General features: G+C 39.1%; 1 protein-coding gene across 5 annotated transcripts in view; it reads left to right on the forward strand.

Annotated features, from left to right (window-relative positions):
* Positions 1 to 27,818, forward strand: part of fam184ab (family with sequence similarity 184 member Ab) — a 206,115-nt gene that overhangs the window by 56,636 nt on the left and 121,661 nt on the right. For all 5 annotated transcript variants that reach the window (XM_040018045.1, XM_040018043.1, XM_040018042.1 and 2 more), the window contains one exon: positions 25,665 to 25,784. In XM_040018045.1, the coding sequence (XP_039873979.1) occupies positions 25,665 to 25,784 (120 nt within the window). The remainder of the gene's footprint in view (positions 1 to 25,664; positions 25,785 to 27,818) is intronic.

Raw genomic sequence — 27,818 nt, forward strand, 5'->3', positions numbered from 1 at the left:
AGAGCATTGTCGATTTCCTGCTGTCGAATAGATATATATTTTTTTATTCATTTTGGTTAGTGTTAAGTTAGTCTTAAATTTAATTCTGAGTGGCTTTAAAAAAAAGCCTTTAAAAGTCTTACATCTAACTCTTCATAAGACATACAATCCCTGTTAATAAACTGTAATAACATGACAGCATGCTCTTAAAGAGAAACACCCTTTTCTTTGTAAGAATTTAACAAAAGTTAACAAAGAATCTGGTCTGGAAAGCCCAAAATCCTCCTATAAATCCCTGATGTTGATCTTCAGGCTGGATAAGCAGTGCTGCATGGCATCTTGGCTTCTTGGCAAGTTGTCAGAGTTGTACAGAGACCAGTAAGACCGTCCATCTGCTTTTGTGCAGCTTGGATTCTGATTGAAAATCCAGTCAAGGTGCTCAGCCAACAGAACATGAAGGATAGGAGTAGCAAAATCTACCTTTGAATGCTGTGTCTCTCTCCTATAATGTCTCTGGGAAAAGTACTGTACCTACACAGGCCATCACTTCATGCTTCTTAGTGCATGAAGAGATCTTTGATGTGATGGCTGATGGAGGTCAGCGGTGGTCAAGAAGGCGTAAATCAAGCGAAAGTGGGCCTGACTCTCATTTTCTCAGAGACCAGTGCATATGCAAGATGGTTCATTGACACAGACACACACACACACACGCGCGCGTTTGAGAGGTTCAACCTGTGACATAAACAGAAGAGCGCCAGCTAAAATCCTTCTGTTCATTCTCTTTCTATATTTATTTGGCTCTTTGCTCTCACATGGACATTTTATGAGATCAAGAAAGACACACACATACACACACACACTCACACGCTGAACACAATATTGAAGCTGCTTGTTGCCACTAGATTAATCCTGCCTCTTCGTCTCTTCCGTCTTCCTCCTCCCCGGTTTTTACCTTAGTGCTTAAACCACACAGAGGACTTGAAACGGGGTGTTTTTTTTGCAGCAAAACATCTGAGACTAAATATGAAAGGACTGACAAGAAACATAAAATCCCACAACTGAAACTGAAACTGTAAGCCTTGAGGATTGTGCTGTTTTAGCCGCTAAACTGACCAAATCCGGTCGTTTTTGACCACATTACATTTTGTACAGTAGTATAGGTATTGATCACCTATACTGTTTTCTGTAATTATGACAGATTTTGTAAAATATTACAATTTCATTAATTATGATTTTCAATAGGGGATGAACATTTGCAAAACATGTTTGTTGCCGTGATACATTTGGCAACTCTCTGCCTGTGTCAATGATTGCCGCTACCACTTCACTGAAGTTGGTGTCTTCCATGCAAACTACAGGCAACCACAGCAATCTGCTAATGACCAGAGGCTGCCAGGGGTCACCCACTGGCCTGGTAACACACATTTAACAGATTTCGGATACATTTTTATGAGAAAAATTATCACAACATCACATAGAAATTACCCCGCTTGGTCACTTGGACAAAAAATGCCTGCGCTTAATTTGCAAAAGCCCAGTTTAATATATATTTTGAATACAGCAGTGCTTTTGAATTGTCTTGTATTGAGTGTTGTGTGCTGCTGGTTATTTTTCTGTGACATCGTGCATGTCTGCTAGGAGATTACTGACAGCAGGACAAACAGGCTGAGTTGATGTCCATGCATCTATGTCACTGCCACAAAGCAGTCGCCCACATTTTGTGGGAGAAATGATTAACCATTCCTTCATTCCTTTAACAGCCTTCATGAAATCCTCAGTGCACATAAAAAAAACTAATTTCAGCAGTCCGACACACTGCCTTTGTGTGTTATTTAAGCTTTCACTACACCTCAGCATAGGAGTGTGTAGTCTGGGATTCAAATACACACATGTCCTCCTGAAACACACACACGTTCACAAACATAATCAGATCAACGTATTTTCCTCAGAGCCTGTGGGTAACAGCGGGGAGAGAGGAGTGGATGGATGGAGGGATAAATGATAAACTCTCTGCATTTATTTAATCCTCTGTTCCCACCCATCCCATTCTGCGCCTTTTTCGGAGGCAGAAGCAGGATGAGGAGGGAAGGAGTTTGATATGAGCTCAAAAGAGAAACAGTAAATTCATGAGAATGTTAGTGTCCCCATTCATCCCTGTTCCCCATGCATTAATCAGCCCTGATAAAGGCTGTCAGCTAACCTGCTGTGCCACCGTATACTGCTGGCTCATGCTTGTCTGCTCCCGTTTTGGTCATCTGATGCACGGGGTGATTTTTGTTGCTATTACAATCCATTAACATCAATTTAAAATGTCTTAGACTGTTTGTTAACCAGAGCAGCCTTTTAGTTTTCAGGTTTGAAGTGAGCTCTGTGTCAATCCAGCCTGTTTTATCGGGAAAAGCACGAGATGGGAGGGAGCCAGCACAGCAGATAGACGGATAATGGGATGGAAAATAAGAACAGGAATAATCAAGTTGCCCAAGCTGGTGTGTTTTTGGCTGCAGGCCATCAGCTTTGTGGTTCATCTGTTTGATGCTGTTTCTACATGTGGAGGTGTTTTTTCTGTCTTAATGACAGTTATGCTGATGGTAAGCAATTTAAGAAGCTTCATAGAGATGAAAACATGCCACAAGTTTGTGAGTATATAAAATATATAACCCACATATATATATATAACATACACATTAACTTTTAAATTATAGACAACAAACTACTTTCATGATTTCTCAGAGGTACGTGATCAAAATATCTGATCTATTCTGAAGTGTTATTGCATACACTGCATCAAAGTCATGCCACTGTTGCATTTTGGAAGAGGCATATGATGATAAGAATGATTGTTTGCTTTTAACCTTTACATTTTATTTATAATTTATAAATTTAATTATAATTATCTACAAGAACATTAATGACTTAGTAGCTCAACTGGCTCATGAGCCATCAAACTGTACAGGTTATTGTAACATGTAAAATACAGAAAGAAAGTTAGAAATCATATCCAAGACAAGTTAACCTTACTTTACTAAAATCTGAGGAGAAGCAGTTCTTGTAAAAATGGAAACACCCCTTGTAAAGTGACAAATATGAGCTTTTCTTGAACGCAGCGTTGGGCAAGACCCATTAGGTGATAAACTTATGCAAGTTTAATGAAAATATGAAAAATAATGTGGATTGAATAATGATTCTCATGAATTGTGGAGGGATTGACTGATGACGAAGGCCTTGTCATCACATAAATTCACTGACTTTTAGTCAGTGCCTTGACTCACTCACACAAGGAGAGATTATTATCATTCTTGACATCTGGTCAGCTGTCAAGTTGATTACATATAAAATTCTTTCATTGTCTTCACTATATATGTTACATGAGTTTGGAGCAATTTAAAGTTGAGCTAAGCTGGCTGGCAAAGGCATAAAATCTTAAGTGATAACTCTCATTTAAAAACTAAAAACTTACGGGAGTTTTGTTTCTCAGACGTTCACAGTGTGTTTCCCTGTAGATGAAAAAGATAGAAAATGCAGTTTTGCTGTTAAGGTGAGGCTTTTAGCTTTCAAATAACTTACAGTTTGTCAGATTTGATTCTTTGGACCACTGCAGCCAGATTACAGCAGCAGTGGGTTTGAGCAATATCTCAGGGAAAATTGCTGTTTCTGTGTGCAGCAGTACGGCTCTGTTTAGGGACTTCCTGTGAATGGAGAGATGTGGTAATTAGTGGAACACCAGGCTTGGTGCATCTAGAGCTTGCTTTAGGTGCTGCCTTGGCTCTTACAGTGACAGCAAAGGGTGAATGAAGACATTAGAAATAAGACTGATTGCTTTTCCAGCTACTGTAAACTTGTGAGAATGAACAAGAGAGAATTGAAGCCCCTCAGTAATAAAACCTGGGCAGAGAGCTGTTGTCAAAGCCTGACACTGCCAGGACCTGTGGACAGATGAAAGGAGTGGAGCATAGGCTGTAATCAACTCAGGGCTCTATAACAAATACACACACACACACACACACACACACACACGGGGCCACCCAGGCTGCTTCCCAAATCTTTTACTGAGATCTGAAGACTAAAAACGCACCTTTGTTCTCCCTCTGAAGTGAGCGAGTATGTAATCGGTTCTGTCTGTTTGTTTGTTAGTAGTCTAGCATCCACAGTTATATCATTTTCACATTTTGTATGATGTTAGATAGCAATAACAGCTCGATCTGATTTAATTTAGGTGAAAATCATGTCGTGGTCAAAGTCACAACAAATGTGAAAATCAGTAAAAGCCTGTTTCACTCACAATTTTTTTTAAGGTTCGTCTTCAAACTTCAGAACAATACACCAGGCCTTGTTGGACGTAAAGACCTAGGTTGGCTAAGCATTTGATTCATTGTTAGGTGGAGTTGCATTCTCTGAATGCTTTTGTTCTTCTTTTGTCTCCCACTCAGTTCATCTACACTATGTTTCTGTGTCTTTTTAATCTGTCTGAATTGGTATAGAGAACTGTGCAAAAGTCTAGAGCTATCCTTAATTTCTTTATATTTTGCTTCCAGAAAGTCAGACTTCCTTGTCATTTTTTGAAGTTGTCTTGAGTAACAGCTGTCTAGCTTTTTGAAGGTCTTTCAGAGATTTTCTTTCGATATTGGCTGCTTTTTCAATGCAAGCTCTGCAATAGTTTGGGGCTGATTATTATTATTATTATTATTATTATTATTATTATTATTCCCAAGTGCACTGGCAATGCAGCCAAAGCATATCTGGAAAGAAAAACAAACAATGAAACACTACCAGTCATGGAGTGGGTCAGTCCATGACTGATTGAAGCAGTGTGGGATCATCTTAACAGTGAATGCGACAAGATTTGAAGATTTGAGTTTAATGTTGAAGAATCAAGGTGGTCACCAAATACTGAGTTTGTTCGAATTCTCCAAACTCTGTTTTTGCTTTATTTAGTGTATTTTCATGAATGCTTGGACACATGTCAATGAATTGCTCCACATTTACGATTATTTTAGCAAAACACAGAATTGAGGGGTAGCTTAAGACGGTGCACAATACTGCACTGTGATGCTCATAAGGTGTCTTTTTGGCTGATTTATAGCAATGTCTCAGCACGGTCTTAATTTGCTTTTCGTTTTAGCATGATAATAGCTTACTCATGCTAAAATGCAAAAATAAATCTCACGCCTTGTGTTGAATGATTTGTAAATCAAGCTGCCCTTTTCCTTCTTGTTTTAAAATAAAAACATCTAAAGGGCCATAAAATCACTGTATTTTGTTAGGAAGGCTTGCCTTAAACCTCTGAGATTGAAGTGCATTCATGGTATTGACTTTATTTCAGTCTCACTGAGTGCAGTGGCTTTATTTTCCATATAATACAGCATGCAAACATATAGTGGGAAACAGAGATGGCCTATTATTTTATCTGGATGCAGACGCTGAGCCCATTGCAAGGATGAGATATATATATATATATATATATATATATATATATATATATACTGGTGGTGTGGGGGTGGTTTTGATAACATAGCAAGCTAACAAATCTCTCAGACTCCAGACATAGCTTCTTTGTCAATAACATTTAAACAAGTGGGAATAGACTGTCACCAAAAAAGGAAAGGTAGAGGAGTGAAAAATAGCCCAAAAAAAGAGAAGTACCTGTGTATTGTAAGCAGCTAAATAATCCAAATAGTCAGTCAGTCTGGACTAATGAATGCTAATTGTTTGGAACATATGTCTTTGTAACAGGGGACTCAACTCAACTGGTTCCAATGTTTGCAATGGAAGGTTTCTGAGGGACTGTGTCATTTTATAGTTAAATTGCTGTCCTGCAGAAACATCATCATTATTTGCAGGGGAATTTATGAGTTCTAATTTTAAATCTAGGAGGTTCTGGCTAGACTCTGAGTGTAGGAAGATGGGTGAATGTGAATTTCTATTTAATGTCAATTTCTGCATATTTAGTCAGCAACAGATTTGACATTTTTGGTGGTTTATAACAGTTAATTGTTATACTATCACCAATTTTACATAATTGCCAATTTGAATCCATTCGGTGCAAACTGATAACAGAATGATTCTGTCTTATTACAGTTTCATCGCATTTTTGAAACACTAAAGACGCTTGAAAGACTGTAACAGACTGCGATTAATCACAGACCTGGTCTCTGTCTTCAAAGGAACCATTTTGAAGGGAACAATTCATCAACCACTGTTTTTCCCTGTGTGACTGTAGCATTAGTATGTTTTTTTAGGGTGTAACCACAGCCATACCATACCTTGAAATCTTAGCTCATTAAACAACTTGTTAGTAAGTCCAAAATGTTTGTATCCAGTAATCTGGATAAGTTTCTTCTTAGGTTAACATATTGGCCAAATATGAAGGCATTCTAATCTTTAATTCTGTGATCCAAGCAGGGGTCACTGTGTCTGTCAGAGCTAAACTATTTATGCAAATAATATAGAAATCACATCACATCCAGCCAGCAGAGAAAGAAAGCCCAGCATCCTCCCTACTCAATGTTTGTGTGCCTGAGTATTCACGGGTTAAAGGACAAAAGTAATGAGCTACAATCTGACTTTTTGTTGTATTCATTTTGCCTGAATTTCTGTCATGGTCCTGAGTCTGAGGACTCGGTGTTTTGTGTTTCTTTATATTATTCTTTGTTCTCGGTTATTCTGTTTTGTCTTTTGTTTAGGTTTGCTATGTGTTAGTGTTTTTGTTTCATGCCTGCCTGTGTTCTCTCTGTCTGTCCATGGTGTTATTGTGTCTGCTCATGAGTCTGCCTGTCAAGTTCAGTGTCCTGTCTGGTTCTCTGTGTCTGTTAGTTTCCTGTTTTATTCTGAAAGTTCATGTCTCATGTCAGTGTGTTCAGTTTTACCTCTCCCCTGTCTCGTTAGCCTAATTGCTCCCAGCTGTGTCTCCCTCCTGTGGCCCATTCCCTGATTACTCCCCGTGTATTTAAGCCCTGTGTTTTCCCGTGCTCTCTGTTGTGTCGTCTGTTTAATGCCATGTCAGTCTGCATTATTCTATGTTACTCGGTACTCATTCTGCGTCTCTCTGCCATCTCTTTGTGCATTTTGCGCCTCCTCCCGTGAGTGTCTGGTTTAAGTTTTGTTCGTTAGTTTTCCCAGTTTAGTTTTGTTTACTCCCCGCTCTGCTCTTCCTGTTTTGTCACCTTCTCACCGCTGTAAATAAACACTCACTCGCACCCCAGCCAGTACCTGCATTTTGGGTCCTTTTTTCAATACACCACACGACTGCCCCCAGCCGTGACAATTTCAATAAAAAGGTTAAGATGAATGAAAGTATTATGCACCAGAAACAGATTGCATTACTCCTTCTTTGTGTTGTGTTAAAGAAGCAGAAGAACAATGCACTCGGAGCTTACAGTAAACTAATTGCATCCAGATGGTGCTCATTGTTCAATTAGATGAGTCTGTACTGTTTAGTTCTTGTAATACAGTAACCACACATATAAACAAACTCACTAGTTGTCACGCGCTTTTATGTCGCATCTGTATTTGCAGTAGTTGCCACAGTAACTGGTTAATTATCAAGTCAGAGTGCAGAAAGTAAACAAAAAATACTTGGCTTCCAACAAAATTTTACTTTGGATTTAGATCTATGATAAATATGTCATCCCTCCAGTGTTTGGTGCTACTTTAGGCATGCATTTGCGTATTGCTGAGCAACAGTGACTCTGTTTTAGGAGTAGGATTTATTAAGTGTGTATTCCAAAAGAAGTGATGCGCAAACTATTCCCCCATGGAGAGTCTTCAAATGATTGTAAAGCTGATTTTTCTGCTCGCTGAGTCTGTTTGGTGAATTACACGGTGCTCTAAAAACCAAATGCAGCTAATGATTCCCAGTAAATCAGATTCTCTGTTAAATTAAAATGTGTGCGTTAAGTCATGCATCACTGCAAATTAAGCTAATAAAAGCTGGTTTTGAGAATTGATGGCATCTATTCAGTCCTTTAATGGTAACATTTAATGTCACTGGCTACTCTGGTCCTGCAGAACAGAGAGAGAGAGAGAGACTGATGTCAAGGGGAGTAAATAAGTGTGTATAAAACAATGAGAACAAACGCATTATTTAAGACTACAAGTTTTTGAAATAAAGGTACTTTACAATGAAACTGAATATTAAGCTAATTTGGATCATGTTCAAATCAACGAGTTATTAATTAAAACCAGAAATGACTAAATGCCCGACCAGAGAGGAGAGGACATTAGACCACTGTTACAGCACGATCAGCGGGGCCTATTGTGCGGTGCCCCGCGCTTCACTCGGACTTTCTGACCACGTCATGATCCACCTAATCCCCGCGTACAGACAGAGGCTGAAGCTCTCCAAACCTGTCGTGAGGACCAAAAAACTGTGGAGCAATGAGGCTGTGGAGGAGCTTCGCACGTGTTTGGAGTCTACAGACTGGGACACAATGAAGGTTGCTTCTAACAGCTTGGACGAGTTTACGGACACTGTCACCTCCTATATCCACTTCTGTGAGGACAGCATTGTGCCATCACACACCAGGGTGAGTTATAACAATGACAAACCCTGGTTTACTCCTAAACTCAAAAAGCTGTGGCTGGAAAAGAGAAAGGCGTTCAGAAGCGGAGACAGGGACTGCTACAGAGAGGCCAAGTACAGGTTCACTAAAGAAGTGGACATTGCTAAACACCAGCACTCTGAGAAGATGCAGCAGCAGATCTCAGAGAATGACTCGGCCTCTGTGTGGAAAGGTTTTAGGAATATCACCAACTACAAGCCTAAAACCCCCCACTCCACTGATGACTTGCTCTTGGCCAACACCCTCAACGACTTTTACTGCCGTTTTGACGAGCCATCAGGCAGCCTTCACACCTCCAACGGCCCCAACAATAGAGGCACTTTGGACACTCATTCCCCCACCTCTCCCCCCTCCATAGAGCCATCACCACCTTCAAACACTTCACCTACAACACCCCCCTCCTCACCCCACACAAAAGAGGATTTCACACCACCTCCTCCCACCACAACTCTTCATATTCATGAAGCAGGTGTGAGGAAGCAGTTTAAGAGTCTGAATGCTCGGAAAGCTCCCGGCCCAGACGGTGTGTCTCCTGCACCCTCAGACACTGTGCAAACGAGCTGGCCCCAGTGTTTTCTGGCATTTTCAACTCCTCACTGCAGGCATGTCATGTGCCTGCCTGCTTCAAGTCCTCTACCATAATCCCTGTCCCCAAGAAACCTAGGATCACTGGACTAAATGACTACAGACCCGTGGCTCTGACATCTGTGGTCATGAAGTCATTTGAGCGCCTGGTTCTCTCCCATCTCAAGACCCTCACGGCCCACCTCCTGGACCCCCTGCAGTTTGCATACAGAGCCAACAGGTCTGTAGATGACGCCATCAACATGGCCCTACACTTCATCCTGCAGCATCTGGACTCCCCAGGGACCTACGCCAGGATCCTGTTTGTGGACTTCAGCTCTGCCTTCAACACCATCCTTCCAGACCATCTCTGAGGCAAGCTTTCCCAGATGAATGTGCCTGATCCCATCTGCCGGTGGATCACTGACTTCCTGTCGGACAGGAAGCAGCATGTGAGGCTGGGAAAGAATGTCTCGGACTCCCGGACCATCAGCACCGGCTCCCCTCAGGGCTGTGTTCTTTCTCCTCTGCTCTTCTCCCTGTATACCAACTGCTGCACCTCTACCCACCAGTCTGTCAAGCTAATCAAGTTTGCAGATGACACCACCGTTATTGGACTCATCTCGGACGGGGATGAGTCTGCCTACAGGAGGGAGGTTGAACGTCTGGTGTCCTGGTGCAGCCACAACAACCTGGTGCTGAATGCCCAGAAGACAGTGGAGATTATTGTGGACTTCAGGAAGCACACAGCTCCACTCCCCCCCATCATCCTGACTGACACCCCCATCACCTCTGTGGACTCATTCCACTTCCTGGGTACCACCATCACCCAGGACCTGAAGTGGGAGCCCACCATCACCTCCGTCATTAAGAAAGCCCAGCAGAGGATGTACTTCCTGAGGCAGCTGAAGAAATTCAACCTGCCAACACGGACGATGATGCAATTCTACACTGCAATCATCGAGTCCATCCTCACCTCCTCCATCACCGTGTGGTACGCTGGAGCCACTATCAGGGACAAACAGAGACTGCAGCGTTTTGTGCGCTCTGCTGAGAAGGTGGTTGGCTGCAGACTCCCATCTCTGCAGGACCTGTACACCTCCAGGACACTGAGGCGTGCAGCTCGGATCTCAGCTGACCCTTCTCACCCTGGACACAGTCTGTTTGACCTGCTCCCCTCAGGCAGGAGGCTCCGGTCCATTCGCACCAGAACCTCTCGCCATAAGAACAGTTTCTTCCCCTCTGCTGTTGGACACATGAACAATAACCGTATGACTGTTCCCACCACTAACACATGACCCTACGCTGTGTTCACTGCATCATTCCATGTTTGGCACTGATCACCACCTGCACTCATGTATATATCATGTATATATCTATCTATCTACTTAGCACTTTTAATTCTTATTCTTATTTTTATTTTCATGTCTATTTAAGTGTAATTTATAACAGTATGTTTGCACTGAAGCACCGCAGCAATTTCCTAATGTTGTAAACCCGCTCAACATTTGGCAAAAAAACCCTATCTGATTCTGATTCTGATTCTAAAGTACATTTTGACATTTTAGCTCAACTGACTGTTGAGCAGTCACCCATCTTTTAGAAGCAAGAGGCACTTTCACACGTTCTTTTAGATGTATTTGATGTTGACTTTTAGGCCATGCATCTGTTCTTTTATATTTTTGAAGAATTGTCCCCGAGCATGATGTATTTTCTTTTTCTGGTGTTATTCATATGATAGAAATATGGAGGGATTCAAATGTTAAAATCTGAAAAAACTGCACTGAGTGGCCTCTTCTTTTATTTAACGGTGTTGACAAGCTGCAAAAAGCATGTGCATTAAAAGCTTACCCAAAAAAAGAAGCAGAAAATATGTACAGTCTGCAGTGAGTCTGCTTCACGCGTTTAATATTTTCTCCCCCTTATCCATCGCCAGAAAGACAAGTCACGACACGATCCTTCAATTAAAATCCGATGGTGTTTATTTGGTGAAATGCTAACAAAGTTGATCCACAGATCACAGAATCTGCATTAAATAAAGACCAAATTTTGCAGTTTACTCACCGGCTCAAACCTATCTTAACAGCGCCGCTGCTTACGCTGCCACAGAGCATCCCGTAATTAGCTGGCGGATTAAGGTGCACCTTACAGTTTAGCAGATCACAGCCGCACATTATAATTAAAGTAATTAGACCTCCTATCTCTCTCTCCGTGCTTCGGTAAATTCTCTCCCAGAAAATGAATAATATTGAGGCAGCTGAAATGAGATGGCACACTGCCTTCCCCCCCCATTTGCAAATATGAAACTTTCAGATGATGTTGCGGGGAAAAGCTGCGATGTAGCGCACAGTAGAAGTGTGAGGTGGCACTTGAAAGGAAGCTGATACTAATGTTGGATTCAATCTGAAAATAGATGGTCTTTATGAGAAGTAACCCCAGCACTACCATACTGATTATTTGTATTTGCAAGTCATTTCCTGTTTTATTTTGTAATTCCTCCTGCTAGTGTCACCACCTGTCTGTGTCAGTATTAGCTCCATTTTAATTGATTGGAAATTCAAACACATATAGTTGCGACACACGTAAATAAAAGTTGACAAAACAAAATAGCACAATGTGGGAAAATGATAAAAAAAGAAACATGTAAAGTTAAATGGAATATAATTATAAAAAATGTAAGATAAAAAGAAGCTTAATGACTGAAAAAAACATACAAAAGTACAATAAAATTCAAAGACTATGATAACATTCAATTCAGCAAAATAGTTAAATAAAATAAAACAAACCAGACAAATGTAGTAAAAGTAAATGCAGAAAATGACAGATGCCTGAGGGCTGCATTCTGGCCTCCTGACATCCACCAGCAAAACTCGACAACCGCCCCGAAATTCAATAAAACCTCTAACTTGGGCAGTATGCACATTTCCAAATATATATACTTTAAGACAATAAATATCAGATCTGAACTTTTAAAATAACAGCTAGCAAGAGTGTCCCTGTAAGTTGATCACTGTTTTTCCTAGACAGGTGAAAAAATACAAATGAATTTTGAAATATACTTGCACGACTCACAAACTGAAGTCTGCGTGGGAGGAGTAAGTAGTCTGGTTTCTTATCGTTCTGCAAATTTTAAGCTGCAAATATTGATTTTTATATCTTGTTAGCTACCAGATCATCTTTTCATTCTGATCAAGCTACTCGCTGCTTTATATTCTTCATGTTTTTGTAGTTTTTTCATTTTTATTTAGGTGTTTTTCCCAGTTCATTTTCTCGGACTGTTTTTGGACTTCTGGCCTCTTGTCTGCTCCTCACCTGCTTAGTTTACCCGATTGACTGCTTCCCCTGTGCCTGATCTCAAGCTTGCTTAAAGAGATTTGGATTGGGTTTGTATGCTGGTCTTCTATCACTGACATTATTAAGGAAATTTTCTAAATTAACGAAAAACTGTTTCCTCCAGAAAAAAATGATCGACTTCCCCTAATCGCTTTAACAGTCTCCTTCACAAACTATAAATCAAATGGAATAATTAGTTCACTGGTTGTAGGCACCATGTTAACTGTGACATGGCATGGATGACATAAAATTCTACAAGATAAGTAAAAAAATAGGAGTAATGTAAACCAATGCATGATACGGCCACAGGCTTATATTCCAAATTAGAAATTAAATTTCCATTTTGACTAAGATTAAATTATAATGAGTGCAGGAAGATAATGATAATTATCTAGCAATGTTCCTCACTGCAGCTCAGGAGGATTTGGCACTCATGTCTCATCACATATTGCTTAGCCAAGTAGTATTTAAAGCCGTTATAGTGGATATCACATTGGAACGCCACGAGATTGTACATTATACTCTACTCAGACCTTTGTTAAGTGCCTTTCACAACTCACTGACCACAAGCAAGATGGTGCTGGGTCAGTGGTTAGAATAGCTGCCTCACATCATCATTTCCTGTTTTATTTTCTAACTCTGTCTTTTTACACTGTCACTTTAACCTTGTGTCTTTCCTTCCTTTGTGATTATTTGCTTTGTATCACCTGATTTTTAGTTAATCAGTCACTCTATAAATATACAGTCTGTCTTTCACCTCCCACTTGCCAGATTGTTTTTGCACAAGTTTTCAAGTTCGTAGTCATGGCTTCATATTTTTTTGCTTATGCTTTCTTGTATGTTTTTTTCAGCTTTATATTCCTGCTTCATTTGCATCCGGGATTCCTTGTGTTTCTTCCTCATGTTTATGTTGCCCTATTGTTTTTACATCTTGTGATCCTCCTGTTCCTCTAGTTTTGCTTCATGTAGCCCATCTTGTCTTTTACCTCCTGCTCTTTCTCATATTCTTCCTTGTGTACTGCCTCATTATCTAACTGATCTCTTTTGTGCATGACTTTTTGGCTTGGTTGTAGAAATGTTGCTTCTTGTCCTGTCCCTGCTGGATTTGCGTCTCTCTCTGACTGGTCTCCTATGTATAACCATGTGTCACATGCATGGCATCACTTTTTTATACTCATGTTTTTGTGTTTAACTTTTGATCTTTGACATCGTTTTTATTATACAGCAAATTATGAACTCCAGTTACAGTTTTCAGTTGCATATGATGGTCCTCATCAGCTAATGTAAGTGAGTCACGTGTCATAAGATGATCTACAAGTGGAACATTATAACTAAACATTATAAATAAATAAAAAAAGTATTATTAAATAGTAGTAAAAATGTCTTCTTCTCTCCATTTCTGTAGCTTAACTAAAAAAAGATGACATAAGAATTAAGACTCAGGCAGAGGGAGATTGGACAGGGGACAAAGAGAGAAAATAAAGCAGGCTTCCCATCAACATAATAATTATAGTTTGTTATGCAGCAGTAATAATGAAGTTAATTGCTTGCAAAACCCATTTTTCCACTAAACTGACTACCTTCTGCAGCAGCCCACTGACTAAAAGGCTTCTGCCAGTGAAATGACACATCAATAGTTATTGGAGCAATTAAATGCCGGATCCCACCCACTGACCTTTTTCCAAACCATTAACGATCTTATTCCCAAGTGTGCAGAAATCAATACATGGGTACCGACATGCAGTCGCTCATATCTGCACTGTGTTATTTTTGAACTTTAATTCAAAATCAGAAATTAAAGCATGAAGCAGTTAACATTACTAATTAAAATGTGCATTCATATTTTTACACTTCGAGGTTGATCGTTAGCTTCACCTGGCACAAAGGCTTGAAATTTGAATTAAGTGGTAACCATGTTAATGAAGTTTACTTGGTTTCACCTCTAAATCTCCTTGATGTTTTTATATTTACACTATTGTTCTGTTTTTAAATTTTAACACATATTGCATGACCATATTTCTATTCTATGTATCATATTATATAAACAGTCAACAGTGATTTATATCTATAAGCTGTTAATTGTCTTAATCAGTATTACCAGAATAAAAATAAAAATGATTAAACGTTTTTTTAAATGAGAAATAAAACATATAAAATATATCATTAAACATTAGGAAGAGGAATCTCGCTTCTATATAGAAAATTGGCATTTAATGAAAAGATTTATAACAGAGAATGAGGAATATATACTGTATTTCTTTCTGTTTTTGTGCATTTCCCAACACATTTCAAGCTTTCCTTCACGTGCTTACACACCCACTGAACTCCTAAGACAAAGCTCTGAAGCTACAAGGTGGGAAATGACTACCAGCTTGCATTAAGGTAGTGTAATGGTGGTCATTAGACATCATCATTATCATCAAAGTCTCGTCAGCTGATGGAAAGACCCGATAAGAGAGATTAGGTGTGTGTGTGGATAGCTGGCAGTTTTTCTTAGTGGCCATTAGATCCTTTGAAGTTGCTAAAACTCCAAGAAGAAGCAGCATCTTTTTACCCTTTTATGTTCTTTCCCTCACTGAGTCGTTGGGAATCCAATGACAACGGTACAAAATTTTAGAAGCTGTCCTTTTCACTTCCTGCTTTGGGCACAAACAGTTCCAAGTCTTGTTTGTTTGGTCTGTAGGTGATATTTAATACTTTTGTTGCAAATACTAACAATCCGCTTTATTATGGGAGTTTATTTTGGCAGCTTTCATCTTGCCAGTTCAAAGACTTCAGCTGAATCTTGGCCTTAACAATCCCTGTTTCATTTGGCAAAGCCTGATGGACTTTTCACTTTTATTTTCTGTGGAAGTTTCACTCAAAGTCATTTGAACTTGCTGCAGTGCTATTACTCTGTCTTTGAATAGACACGAGCCCCCCAGAAGTATTCTTTTGTCATCCTAAGCTTCTCCATCATGTCTTTAAGCTTAGTATTGTGTCCAGGACTCCAAATATTGCAAAGCTTCAGGAGGTTAAAGCTATACATTAAACACTTGTGAGCCACACTTTGATGGACTTACTCAGTTTGGCTGGCTTCTGAGAGCTGTAGTAGCATTTGGAGCCAGAAGTAACTAATGAAGTCGGGCTTAACAAGTGGATTACCTCAATGAAGACAATGAATATTTACCTTTGTAGTTTCAGGTGCATCCAGTTTCTATAAAATTCTCTCTGTAAAACTGTATGAGACAAAAGCAGACCAGTTAAATATTATCTCTTTTATACCCCTAAAAATTTACATCTTTTGATGTTATGTCATTAAGTAGCTTTGCATTGCAGTCTTACTAATTAGAGGCAGCATTACAGAAGTATTCAGCACCGGTGCAGTTGTTCTGAACTCCAGGATCAAACTACGTGAAGCGCTGCTCTACATGCATACGCTACAGAACCCTTTCTTCCTACTGGCACTGGGAACCAAACAACAAAAGCCAGTGCCCAGGATCTTCCAAACATATTTTTTTGCATCTCTGCAAGTTGTACACAATCCAATCTTGGCAGCAGAGCCAATAAATAAATAAATAATGTCTAAAAATAGCACTCACAAGCAATTTAGAGTGACAAAATTTGAGGTTTGAGTGTGGTGGGGAAGTGAAGATGAAACAGCATAGTTTGCTTTGATCACCCCAGAATCTTGTCCCTTTCAAGCTAATTAAAAAGTAAAGACTCACCTCCCCTGTCATATTGCCTCCAGCTGCTGTTGGTCCAATGAAATTTTGATTTTTTTTCTTCAGAGTTCTTATTGTCTGAGTTTTAATTGTGGGGACACTTTTAAACTTTGCACTCCCTGAATCTCAGTCTGACTTTGGAAAATCTAAACTCTTTAAAAAATGGCATTGCAGTCATTAAATTGGTGTGTGTATGTATGTGTGTGTGTGTGTGTGTGTGTGTGTGTGTGTGTGTGTGTGTGTGTGTGTGTGTGTGTGTGTGTGTGTGTGTGTGTGTGTGTGTGTGTGTGTCATGGCAATATGTGTATCCTGGACACAACCACTGCAGCTACTATAACTTCCCCAAAGGCAATATCAAGTGCAAGGGGTTTACTGGTTTGTGGGCAGATTTTTTTCAACATGACATTCATGCATGCATCTCAAGGTGCAAGGTGCAGTCACAGTTTTTATAGGTGTGCATTTGAAATAAAACGATTGAATTTAAAGTGTAATGAGTGTTGTCCAGCCCATGAATCTTGACGTCAGATGATCGATCTGAAAAAAAAAAAAAAAGATGATAGATATTACATCAGATGTAGCTATAGTGATGCCAGTATTATCCACTGTGGTGAGAGCAGGGCCGTTCTGACCGTGAAACCACACGCTCATTTCCTGATGGCTTGGCAATCACAATTCAGTGGTGAGCGTAGTGAGCATACCCCAGATACACAGTACGACCAAGATTTAATGTTTTCGTTTTTTTTGTTCAGTATGACTAAAACTGAGTCTTGAGCACTCGACCGTCATCAGGAAAGTGTCAGACGGCTTATTTTCTATAGACTTCTATAGGACCCAAAGTACATTTAGCACCCCTCGATGTCCATTAAAGACAATGCAGGTTCTAGGCACTCCCAAGTTGGTTTAATTTTTCAGACCCAAAAGCTGTGTGCATCCTTTTTACCCCTCAGCCGTGAAAGGCTAATGGAGTATTGTTAGCAGCGTGGACACCCAAATTTATAAATCCCATAACTCGAGAATGAGGTGACGAGGCTTTTGAAACTACTTCAATGTTCATAAAATATATCAAACAAAATATCACATATAATCATATCTACTGAAAGCAGCTTAAGCTGTCCTTATGTTATTGACAGAAACCTTTACTGCACTATGTGAAGCTAAAATAACGTTCTGTGTTTGTTGTTGTGTTTGTATATTTTAACATTAATTTAATATATTTTGACATCATTTAGTTTGTTTATCCACGCTACTTTCCGAAGCTTACATTGATGATAGCATGTCTGGAGCACCACGCAAAGTAAATCTGACATTATTCCTGCAGACAAGTAAACACCTCAAATAGAAAAAATGAAACGGAGACAGGAAAACAAGTTTACATATCTTCAGCATTGATATGAAGCTTATACACTGCAGCTGGTTTGTGTCGAGTGAATAACATAAAAGCAAATAGAAATAAACGGGGGTTAGAAACTAAGTAAAAGTGAGGAGAGGAAACTTTTGTTTTAGACAGTCATATTTTCCCAGCTTTTCCCAGCTTTTGGCAGCTGAGTCATATTTCACCGAGCAGCAGGCAGAGACTCAGCCGTAGCGCGTCTGGTCAAAGTCTTAGCGAGTTTCTCAGCAGTGACTTTCTCCCAGCTGACAGACAAAATTTGCAGCATTTTGCTGTCGCCTTATCGATTGGCCTGGTATCACTGTCATTTAAGCAAACTCCTCCAAGGACATGAACTGATCGATCGGCGGAGATGAGAAAAGATCTCTGCTACCGTGCAAACACGTTCACTCCCTCTTTCTCTCACGCTCACACCTTAGATGGATGAATTCGTAGCACTTTATTCAAGTGTAAAAAAGAGCTTGTAGTTTAAGCTGACGGTAACATTCATTGTATTGTATACCAAAAGAAAATCTTAACAGTGGCCTTTTGTCATAAAACACATGACTCTCAAATTTAACTGCTGGAAAAAGGTTTAAATTCAGACTCTAATAGCTGACAGTACTTTCTCTGATGAATTTAGTACCTGTACCTGTTTACATTCGTTTATGTCTTGTAACTCATTCTTGTGGTTTGCAGTCTTTTAATCTGTGGTTTGTTCTCACTGTTCATGGTGGTGTGGTGGTTAGTAGTGTCATCTCACAGCAAGAAGGTCCTGAGTTTAAATCCACCATCTGGCTGGGGTCTTTCTGTGTGGAGATTGCATGTTCTCCCTGTGTGTTTTGGGTGGGTTCTCTCTGGGTCCAAAGACATGCAGCCAATGGGGTTAGCTTAATTAGTGATTTTAAATTGCCCATAAGTGTGAATGAGAGTGCCTCTCACCCTATGTCAGCTGGGATAGGCTCCAGCTATCACGCGACCCTGAATTGGTTAAATGGAGGAGAATTGATGGACCAAAGATTATTAGTTGTTTAAGATGCCAAATTACAGGTATTTTAATAGCATTCCTGAACAGAAACATTTGCTTTATTTGTTGAATGTTATGCTTGATGCATTTTTGACTTCTCAGTGAAGTCCAGTGTCTCGGCTCAATAACAATAAATATGTTTTAGCTTTACAAATTTTTTGACAAGATTTCTAAAATGTTTGTGTTTCTACAACACTAAAAAGATCTTTTGGCAGTATGCCGGTCTGAAGCATTCATGAGTGTGTTAACATACAGTACTGGACATCCTAAATAATTTAAGAGCTATATCTTTGAGTCTAACACCCTCAGTTAGCATGTTAAATGTTGAAGTTTGTCAGAGTACAATTAGAAAAAGTCTGAACAAGTACAGCTTGTTTGGGGGTGTTGCCAGGAGAAAGCTTCTTCTCTTCTTTCTTCTAAAAGGAACATGGATGGTCTGGAAAGTTGCATCTGAGCAAACCATAAGATTTCTGGAACAATGTCCTTTAGACAGATGAACCCTGAGTGGAGCTGTTTAGATTTTGCCAAACGTAACACTCATTATGGCCCAACAGTAACTATCAGCATGATGGTGGAGGGGCAATGATTTAGGCGTGTTTGGCAGCTACAGAACCATGGTACCTTCCAGACATTGAGGCGACCGTTAACTCCTCTCTATGCCGAAGTCTTCTAGAGTCAAATATGAGGACCAATCTCTCTGACAGCTAAAGCTCGGCCCAAACTGAGTCACTCAACAGAATAATGATCCCAAGCACAGCTGCAAATTTCCAACAGAATGCATAAAAAAAGATAAGAATCAAGGTATTGCAATAGCTGATTTAGTCCAGACCTCCAGTGAAAAGCTGTTTTAAGACTTTAAGAGAGCTGTGTATAAATGACTGCCTGGAAACTTCAATGAACTGAAGCACCAGTTGTTCATCCAGAATAATATGAGAGACTGATAAGGTCATACAGAAAACTACACAGCAAAATCTCCAGTGTTAAATTAACACTGGAGAGTGTCTATATGGGTCCACACCTCTGAGTGTTAAATACAACACTGTTGAGTGTTAAATTAACACTTTTGACAGTGTTATATGTTTAAAAGTAACCTAGTCAGTTTTGAAGATTAACAATGGCTAACACTGAGCAGTGCTGATTTTCTAACACTGGAATATTTCTAACATTTTGAGTTATTTTCCAGTGTTAGAAAATCAGCACTGCTCAGTGTTAGCCATTGTTAATCTTCAAAACTGACTAGGTTACTTTTAAACATATAACACTGTCAAAAGTGTTAATTTAACACTCAACAGTGTTGTATTTAACACTCAGAGGTGTGGACCCATATAGACACTCTCCAGTGTTAATTTAACACTGGAGATTTTGCTGTGTACTAAGCTCTTGCTTCTGAAGGTGCTTCTATTAGCTATTCAAACACGAGGTGTACTTAGTTTTCACAGCACTCTATGAAAACTTGTGATCAATGTGATTACAAAAATTGGAACATGGTCATTTTAGTGATGTTTAATTTACCAAGTTGAAATTATCACTAAATATGCACAAACGTGTTTTACTATCTAGAATCTAGACAAGCTGTTACCAAAGTGTCCTTGGTGTGATTCTCCATCACATGAATACCAAAATATATTTCATACCTACAATACATAAAATAAATGAATGATATTGCATTTCACAGACAGTGCTCTGGCAGTTCATTGGGTTAAATCTTAAGCTGATCCCTGTATATACCTGAAGGGTAACCACACAACACCTTGACAGAGAATTGTAATTCCGCCTTAAGGCAGGACTTTAGTTTAAGCTATGTACTGCCTTAGCGAGAGCACGTTTTGGGGGAAAACACTGTCTGAGAGGATCAGTTAGGGCTGAGAAAGTCCCTTAAATTGTGTATACCGATGCTCTCACAGAGCCCCACCAGGCAGGATGGGTCTTCATCTAATGCTGAATATATGCTGTGTAATACTAAAATTAACCCAAATTTTCTCAGAAGGTGCTGATCTACAGAAACTCTTTACATAGATCAGCACTGGCAGAAGATATTGGCTCATATCTGCAATAACCTTTAGAAGAATGTCTTTTACTGGCACACACTGTTCAGTGTCCGTGGGTGACAATGACGGCAATATTTGCAGGCTTTATCTCCCAGGCTGCACTTGTCATTGTTGTGGGTGCTAACGCATACAAATGCGCACACAATAGTCTCTGCCTCCACATCTCTGTCTCTGACCATTTGTCAGGCAAATTATCATGATGAGTTTGGACATGGGCTCATTGGCTCATCAGGAACTTGACAGTTTATGCTGGTGTGTGTGTGTGTGTGTGTGTGTGTGTGTGTGCAGGCCCAACAGCATCATGATTAGTGCATTTCATCTGCAGAAGTGTGCTGATGACTCTGATGGAGATTTTAGCTCGTCTAACCGTTACGTTGGCTTCGTTCGCTTCCTAAGCTGATGAGCGGCTGAGCCGAGCTGAATAATTTAGGTGTGTTGATGAGGAAAAGATGTTTTATTTTGAAGCAAACCAAATTTTTCTTGGCCTTATTTTCCTCTCTGCAGTTTGTCTCTGATCTTTGGTGCTTCATTGCTCATTTGTGAACACAGTGAAGGAGACTTACATTGAGAGGTCCAAAGGAAAACACGGGCTGTAATTCTTCTTGGATAAAACTACCCTGTATACATAAACTAGGCTGTGTGTGTGTGTGTGTGTGTGTGTGTGTGTGTGCGTGTGCGTGTGTGTGTGTGTGTGAATGGATTGCATGGGTGTACTGATGTTAGTCAATCTTTTGACCACAGAAGGAGAAGGTACAGTCACAAACAAAAGATATTTGCAGGTCCATGTATAACTTGTACATATCTTTCTTGTGTAAATGTAAATTTGTCTGTGTTATTTTGTAAATACTAACACTTGTTTATTTCACACACATGGAGAGATGCCAAACTGCCTTTCATTGTTCTTGTAACAGTGACAATAAAGAGCTATTCTATTCTATTCTATTCTATTCTATTAATGGGTAAATTGAAATAAAACAGCACAGGAGACAAAAATGAACAAAAAAGTTAGAAATCCTAACTGTAAACAGATAAAACAGTCTCCACACTCAGATAAGTGTCTCCGGTTACAGAGTTAAAGCACTATAAAGCAAGCACATAGATCTGAAGCAGAACACAAAACCCTCTAAGGTACATTCAGTGTTAACCAGATTACCAAACAACAACGCTACAAACAAGGAGACACGGGGCAGACTCCTCACTTTAAATCACTGCTATCTCAAATGACAAACTGGCAGCTCTTTTGAGCCAGCCGCTGTAATTAGTGTTAGAGCCTTGGACTGGGACACCTGCCCAAGAAGCAGAGGAAGCTGGGATGAAGAACAAGTACACTGTAGGCACTAATTGGCCTACAAGAAAGAGTGGACAACAAGGGGGAGGAACATGGTCATATGGCTGTAACAGCTTGAAATACTTAAATATGTCAACAGCTATAAATTTTGGACAAACATTTATGAGCATCAGGGGACCAGTTCTGCTGACTTTAGTGATCCCCTGGCCTGTTCTCTGACACCACTATGAATTATCTATACTGGCATTTTTTTTTTTTTTAAAGTCTAAGTCTAGCTGTAGCTGGATTTCCATTAAATGTAAATCCTATTAAAGACTAAAGACAGACCAAAACCTCACACACATCACTTCCTTTAAGTCAGCTACTAAACACACATGGCCTGCTAGATCATGGCAATCATAAACGTTTAGCAAAGATAGTACTTATTTGTCACCTTCTTGAACTCCTACTTAAAATGAGTTTTTCCACAGACCTGGGTCAGTTTTATTAAAGTTACCTCTTTTTGGTTTGAGATGAGCTAAAGCTGCTACAACCTGCAGGGGAGAGAGACGTTAAAGAGGAGGGAAAGCTCTTCTTCTTCTTGAAATTGAACCTAAAACCAGTCTGTGGCTGCTTGATTATGGCCAAAATCATAATTACTTTTTTAGTACTGATGATTTAATGCACTTTTATTTTCCATTTTTATTTAAGTGGATTTCTCTGAACTTTTACTATAATTGAAGTGAATAAATGTGTCCGATCAAATGTACAGAAAAGTGATGTACTGGAAGCAAAACAAGATGATTATTTTAAAACAGAATCTGACATAGTAACTATGTGATTTTGATAATCTCATTTTAGTAACTGGTAGAAACCAAAATAGAAATTGAAACAAAATTTTAGTTAATTGCACAGCCATAGAGCAGTTTTACAGGATCATTAGCATAATGTCTTATTAGCATCTTATTATTGCCAGGACAGTAAATGGTAATGCATGATGTCAAAATCCATGTAATAAATATTAGTTCATATCTATTGCATGTATTAAGATATACTATGTGCTAATAAGGTTGTATAAACAGTAATAATAGTATTATAAACATTAGATTAAGCATTTACCAACACAACTGTTTAAGAAGCTTATTAGAGTTTCTTATAATGTAAATAAACCTCATACACTAATGTAACTTCACATTAATGGCTCTTTTTCCACAGTTAAACTTTTATTACTATTATTCGTTGCTTTATAGAATTAATAAACACTTTTTTCTTGTTTTTAATTAGACATGAACTAGGCTTATTTGCAGCTGAAGTATCTAAAATATAAACAAGTTAATCGAATGTTTCATTGCACACTTATTAACAGTTTAATTAAATAAAAGGGCCTTAATATTTAAGCTTTAGCTGCAATGTGAAGTGTTCCTAAATTAATACCTGTACACTGAAAATCAAAAGAGAACAACACAACGTAGAATCTTGTACAACAATAATTTGAGTCAAAATGAGGTGATAAAGTTGGATTTTTGGCCAAACGAAAGCTGGACAGTCCTGTTCAACTTCAGTGGTTTACAAAATCAAATGAGAGGCTTCATCCCACGCCTGTGTATGTGTTTGATTATAAAGTGACTTATTTCTCTCATTGCACAGCTCTGCAGCTGTCAGCAAAAACAGGGTGAGTGTGTGGGGAATAGACAATGAAAATCTCAAAGACATCAGCACTTGTCAAGCTACATGCACTACATTTCTTCTCCCAGTAAGGCATGGCAAAGAATAAAAAGTGGGTGTCTAGTGTCAGTGAAAGCTTTTTCCTCCTTTTCTTTCTCTAATTTTTTCCTCTGCACTCTTTTCCCAATTCTATTGATGGACTTTGGCCCAAGTAAACAAAGGCTCTTTAGCACCCAAACACAGTTCAATGTGCTGAATTATTGACTTGGTTTTTCAAAGAGGCAACGCAGAGCTTTGTTTCTCACGGCAGGGAGAGAGGCAGAGGACGGGTGTCTCACGGTTTTTCATGTGGAAACCCATGGAACCCATTTCTGTCCTCTCCCTCTCATTCTGCCTTGAGCAGAGGATCACAGCACTGTCAAATTATTGGATGGCCGCATGTATTTTTGGACAGATTTAAAGGTCAATCTCATGCACAACAGTTTGCTTGTGTTATTTTTATCCCCAGCAATACACAGCGTCAACCAGTTTCTAATTCATCACTGCAAGGCATCAGATATAGAGAAGATATAGCAAAAAAATCCATAGTATGTTGATGTTTCTCTCGTAAAGGTGACGACTTGCAAGATTTACTATCAGTTATATATGAAACATTAATATCTACTATTTAAGTAAGTAAGGTTATGTGAAATTCATAGCTTATCCTTAAGAGATCACTGATACTTCTGAGTTATTAGAAACATTAAGCAATGGACTAGGAGGTTTTAGCAGCTTTATACCAGCTATATACAGTACCACAGTTCATCTCTACTAATTGTATGTCAGTAGCATTAGAAATATTTATGCTACAGCAGGACTATCGACCTGAGGCCAAAATATGAAGTTAGAATTGCATTAAGTTCTTATTAAGTTCTTCATCATGTCTGGTCAGTCTGGTCTGCGTTCCCAGAAAAACTTCCAGCAAACCAGCAAAAATTCAGCAAATTGTCTCACCATTAATCGTTTCAGTAAACCACAACAAATATTGGTAGTATGGCAGATAATCTGGAATTTGTTTTTTGTTTTTTAAGTGTATTTTATAATGGCCTGAACATGACACTATAACTGTTGTGGCTCACATTAGGTCTTTAGGGTTCACAGGTCTAGAGACCAGTCTGCAACCGGTTTCTGGTTTCAACTTGTTGTTGGAGGTTGCAATGAAATATATAGTGCTGCACCAAAATCTCCTCGTGAATGCTTTATTTGTTAGCAGATCGTCATGGTTGTAGTTTACATGGAAGCCCCCGGCATGTCTGCAAACACTTATCAACTACTCATTAAACACCAGTGAAACTATAACAAGTGCAACGTGTGTGTTTACAGTGCAAACAGGAAGTGGAGAATGCTCGCCTTCAAAGCAAAAGTTTTGTCCTTTCAAATGTGTTGATTGCAGCATTAAGGTGAATCTTTTATTTTGCGGCTGAATAGCAGTTAGAATAGAGTTCGGTTTGCGTCACTCGGAGAGTAACTGGCGAGGGTTTGGCCATCTTATAAACGTGAAGTATTTGCCAGCTTTGGAAAATTAAGCACGCATATTTTTATCACAGTCCTGGTGATTTTTTTTTTTTCTTTGGTTAAAAGGCAAAAAGGCATTTAAGGACAAACCCTGTGAGGACTCCTCATCCGACTCAACTTCTCAAAATTGTGAAAAATTTTCTTTTCATTGATTTAGGGTGATGGTTGAACATTATAGTGGATGCTTCAAACACCTTGTCTATAACACCAAGTTTGCACTAAGTACCAGCTGTTCTTCATAAAGACTTCATTGGACTTGATTGTAAAAATATTGTATGAGAAGTTCTTTCTCTCCTTGAACCGTGTTGGGAGCTTCATCCTCAAAACATCAATATCACCTTTCCTTTTCATCTTACAGATTTATTATTCCGCTCTCATGTTTCTTTACTTTATCCTCATGCTTTGATGTTCTGCTGCTAGCTCCCATATTAATATTTTAACACAATATGCCAAGCATAGCAGTCCTAGCATGTTAGCTGAATACTGCTGTTAATTGTCTAGTCAGGTGTAAAAAAAAGAAAAACCATATCAATATTGTATTAAATCTTTATTATGATCCTGTACATTATCTAATGTGTTTCTTCCCTCTGTTGCAGGTTATCTATGCACTGAACACGAAAAATGATGAACACGAGGCAGCCATCGCTACTCTGAAGGAGGCTCATGAAGAGGAGGTGCAGCAGATTCTTTCTGAGACCAGGGAGAAGATACTCCAGGTTTGTGTGTGTGTCTGTCTTACTTTAAATTTATTAGGTTCTTTAGAACTGTGCACATCTAGGCATGGTCCCATATTCCTTTTATACAGAACAGACTTTCTCCTGGCAGCCCTTCCAAACTAATCATGCATATTCATCTTTGTGTAGTGGTTAACACATTGACCTAATGTGCAAGAGATCCCTGGCAAATGATTTAGAGTTGTGTCACAAAGGGCATCAAGCATAAAAATTTGTGCCAAATCAAATATCCCTCTTCTGTGGAGATGCGTTGTTAATAAGGGAGCATCTGAAAGAAGCACAGGCCTCAGTTAGCATGATAAATGTTAATTGAGATGTAGAGCTATATGTCAGATTTGGAGTCTGAGATGTAGCTCTTGGGTTTTTTTGGGGGTTTCTTTTTGCAATTTCTCTGATTAGTGGTGTTACAGAGGTGCTCACACTTGTTGATGATTAATTAATCAAGCGTTTGATTAGCATCTCCTGGCTGCTACTTACCCACTTAATTCCTATGGAAGCAGTAAGGGTGTACTTGGTTTTAGAGAATTATGAAACGCTAAAGATGGCGATCTCATCCCCAAAGAGCCATACAACATTTGAAACAGGAAATGGTTAAATCAATCATGTCATTGCACAGATGCATGCCCACATTAGAGTTTCACAACCATTTCAAAAGTCACGATATGTATGTATGCATAGCAGAAGTACAGCTTTATGGGGGGAAATCTTTTTAAAGCTTTTCTTGGAGTTTTTTTGAGCACTTTTCAATGGATTTGAATGATTATTCCTTTCATCCAGTATCTCAGTGACCATTACACTAAAATTCAATTATTCAATTCAAAATTACTCACAAGTTGTGAGATAAGAAATATATAATACTGAACAATCAGGTCTATAATTGGACAGTTAGTGAGGATGTAAGTATAGTACATGTAGTAGTAGTAAAGCTGTACATACATTTAGTTTTCAGACAGAGGAGATGTTTGAGTTGGGGCTTTAGTAAAAGCTGCAGTTCAATCCGTTTGTTTGTGGATTGTTTGAAAATGTCTGCCTGATGGTAGGAGCTTAAACAAATTGTGTCCAGGGTCTGCAATGTCTTTGATGATTTGCTTGGTCCTCTTCACACAGCCAGTGATCTAGAGATGTTGTTTCTGTGCCAACAATATTTCGTGCTGTTTTCATGACATGTCGGGGGGCTTTTGCTCCTGTCCACAATACAAGGAAGTGGTTTAAGAGCAAAACTGCTGTTACAGTGTTGTCCATTCATATTAAGTTCATATTATGAATCAAGTAGAAGCTTACAAGATATCAGGCTTTTAGATCTAGGAGTCTCCTTGCCAATGGTTTCTGAATAACCCACTATTGTATACTCATACTGTACTCATAGGATCAGAAACTCAGACCCTTTAAAACAAAAAGCCAGTCCAGACCTCCTGTACAGGGGTAACTGGGATCTAACACAGTGTTTGGCTTTTTAGTAACATGCAGACTTGGGGAATGCAGATAAAATAAAAGAGAGAAGACGGCGTTGTGGGAATCTCGTTAGACCAGGTTCATCCATGCAGAAAGGAGTTTCAGGAGTCTCAGGACCACTGCTGAGACATGTATTGTAGCAAGCACTCAGTATCCAGGAGAACAAAGATGTCTGCATGTGCTGATATAATGTAATGCAACCCAGGGCGAAGTCGTACTGAATCTAAACGTCTACATCTGACTCTTTAGTGGTAATATAAAAGGAGGAGGATGAATATTATGTAAGCAAAGCCTATTTTCGAAATTTAGATAATAGAAATGTATCACAGGTGTAAAGAGAAGCTGTTCTCATAGGCCTTTGTTCATTTTGACCTAAAAGATAAGATTAAGATAAGATCTACTTTATTTATCATAAAAGGTGGGAAAGTCCTTTGTTACAGCAATTAAAAATGAAATAAAGCGTAATAAAATTAGACGCAATGATATAATAAATATAATAACAATAACAACAGTAATAATAATAGGTGGACAAAAGGCTGAAGAGGAACTAAAGTCAACTTTATA

The sequence above is a fragment of the Simochromis diagramma genome, unplaced genomic scaffold, assembly GCF_900408965.1.
Source record: "Simochromis diagramma unplaced genomic scaffold, fSimDia1.1 OVJJ01000802.1, whole genome shotgun sequence".
NCBI classification, from domain to species: domain Eukaryota; kingdom Metazoa; phylum Chordata; class Actinopteri; order Cichliformes; family Cichlidae; genus Simochromis; species Simochromis diagramma.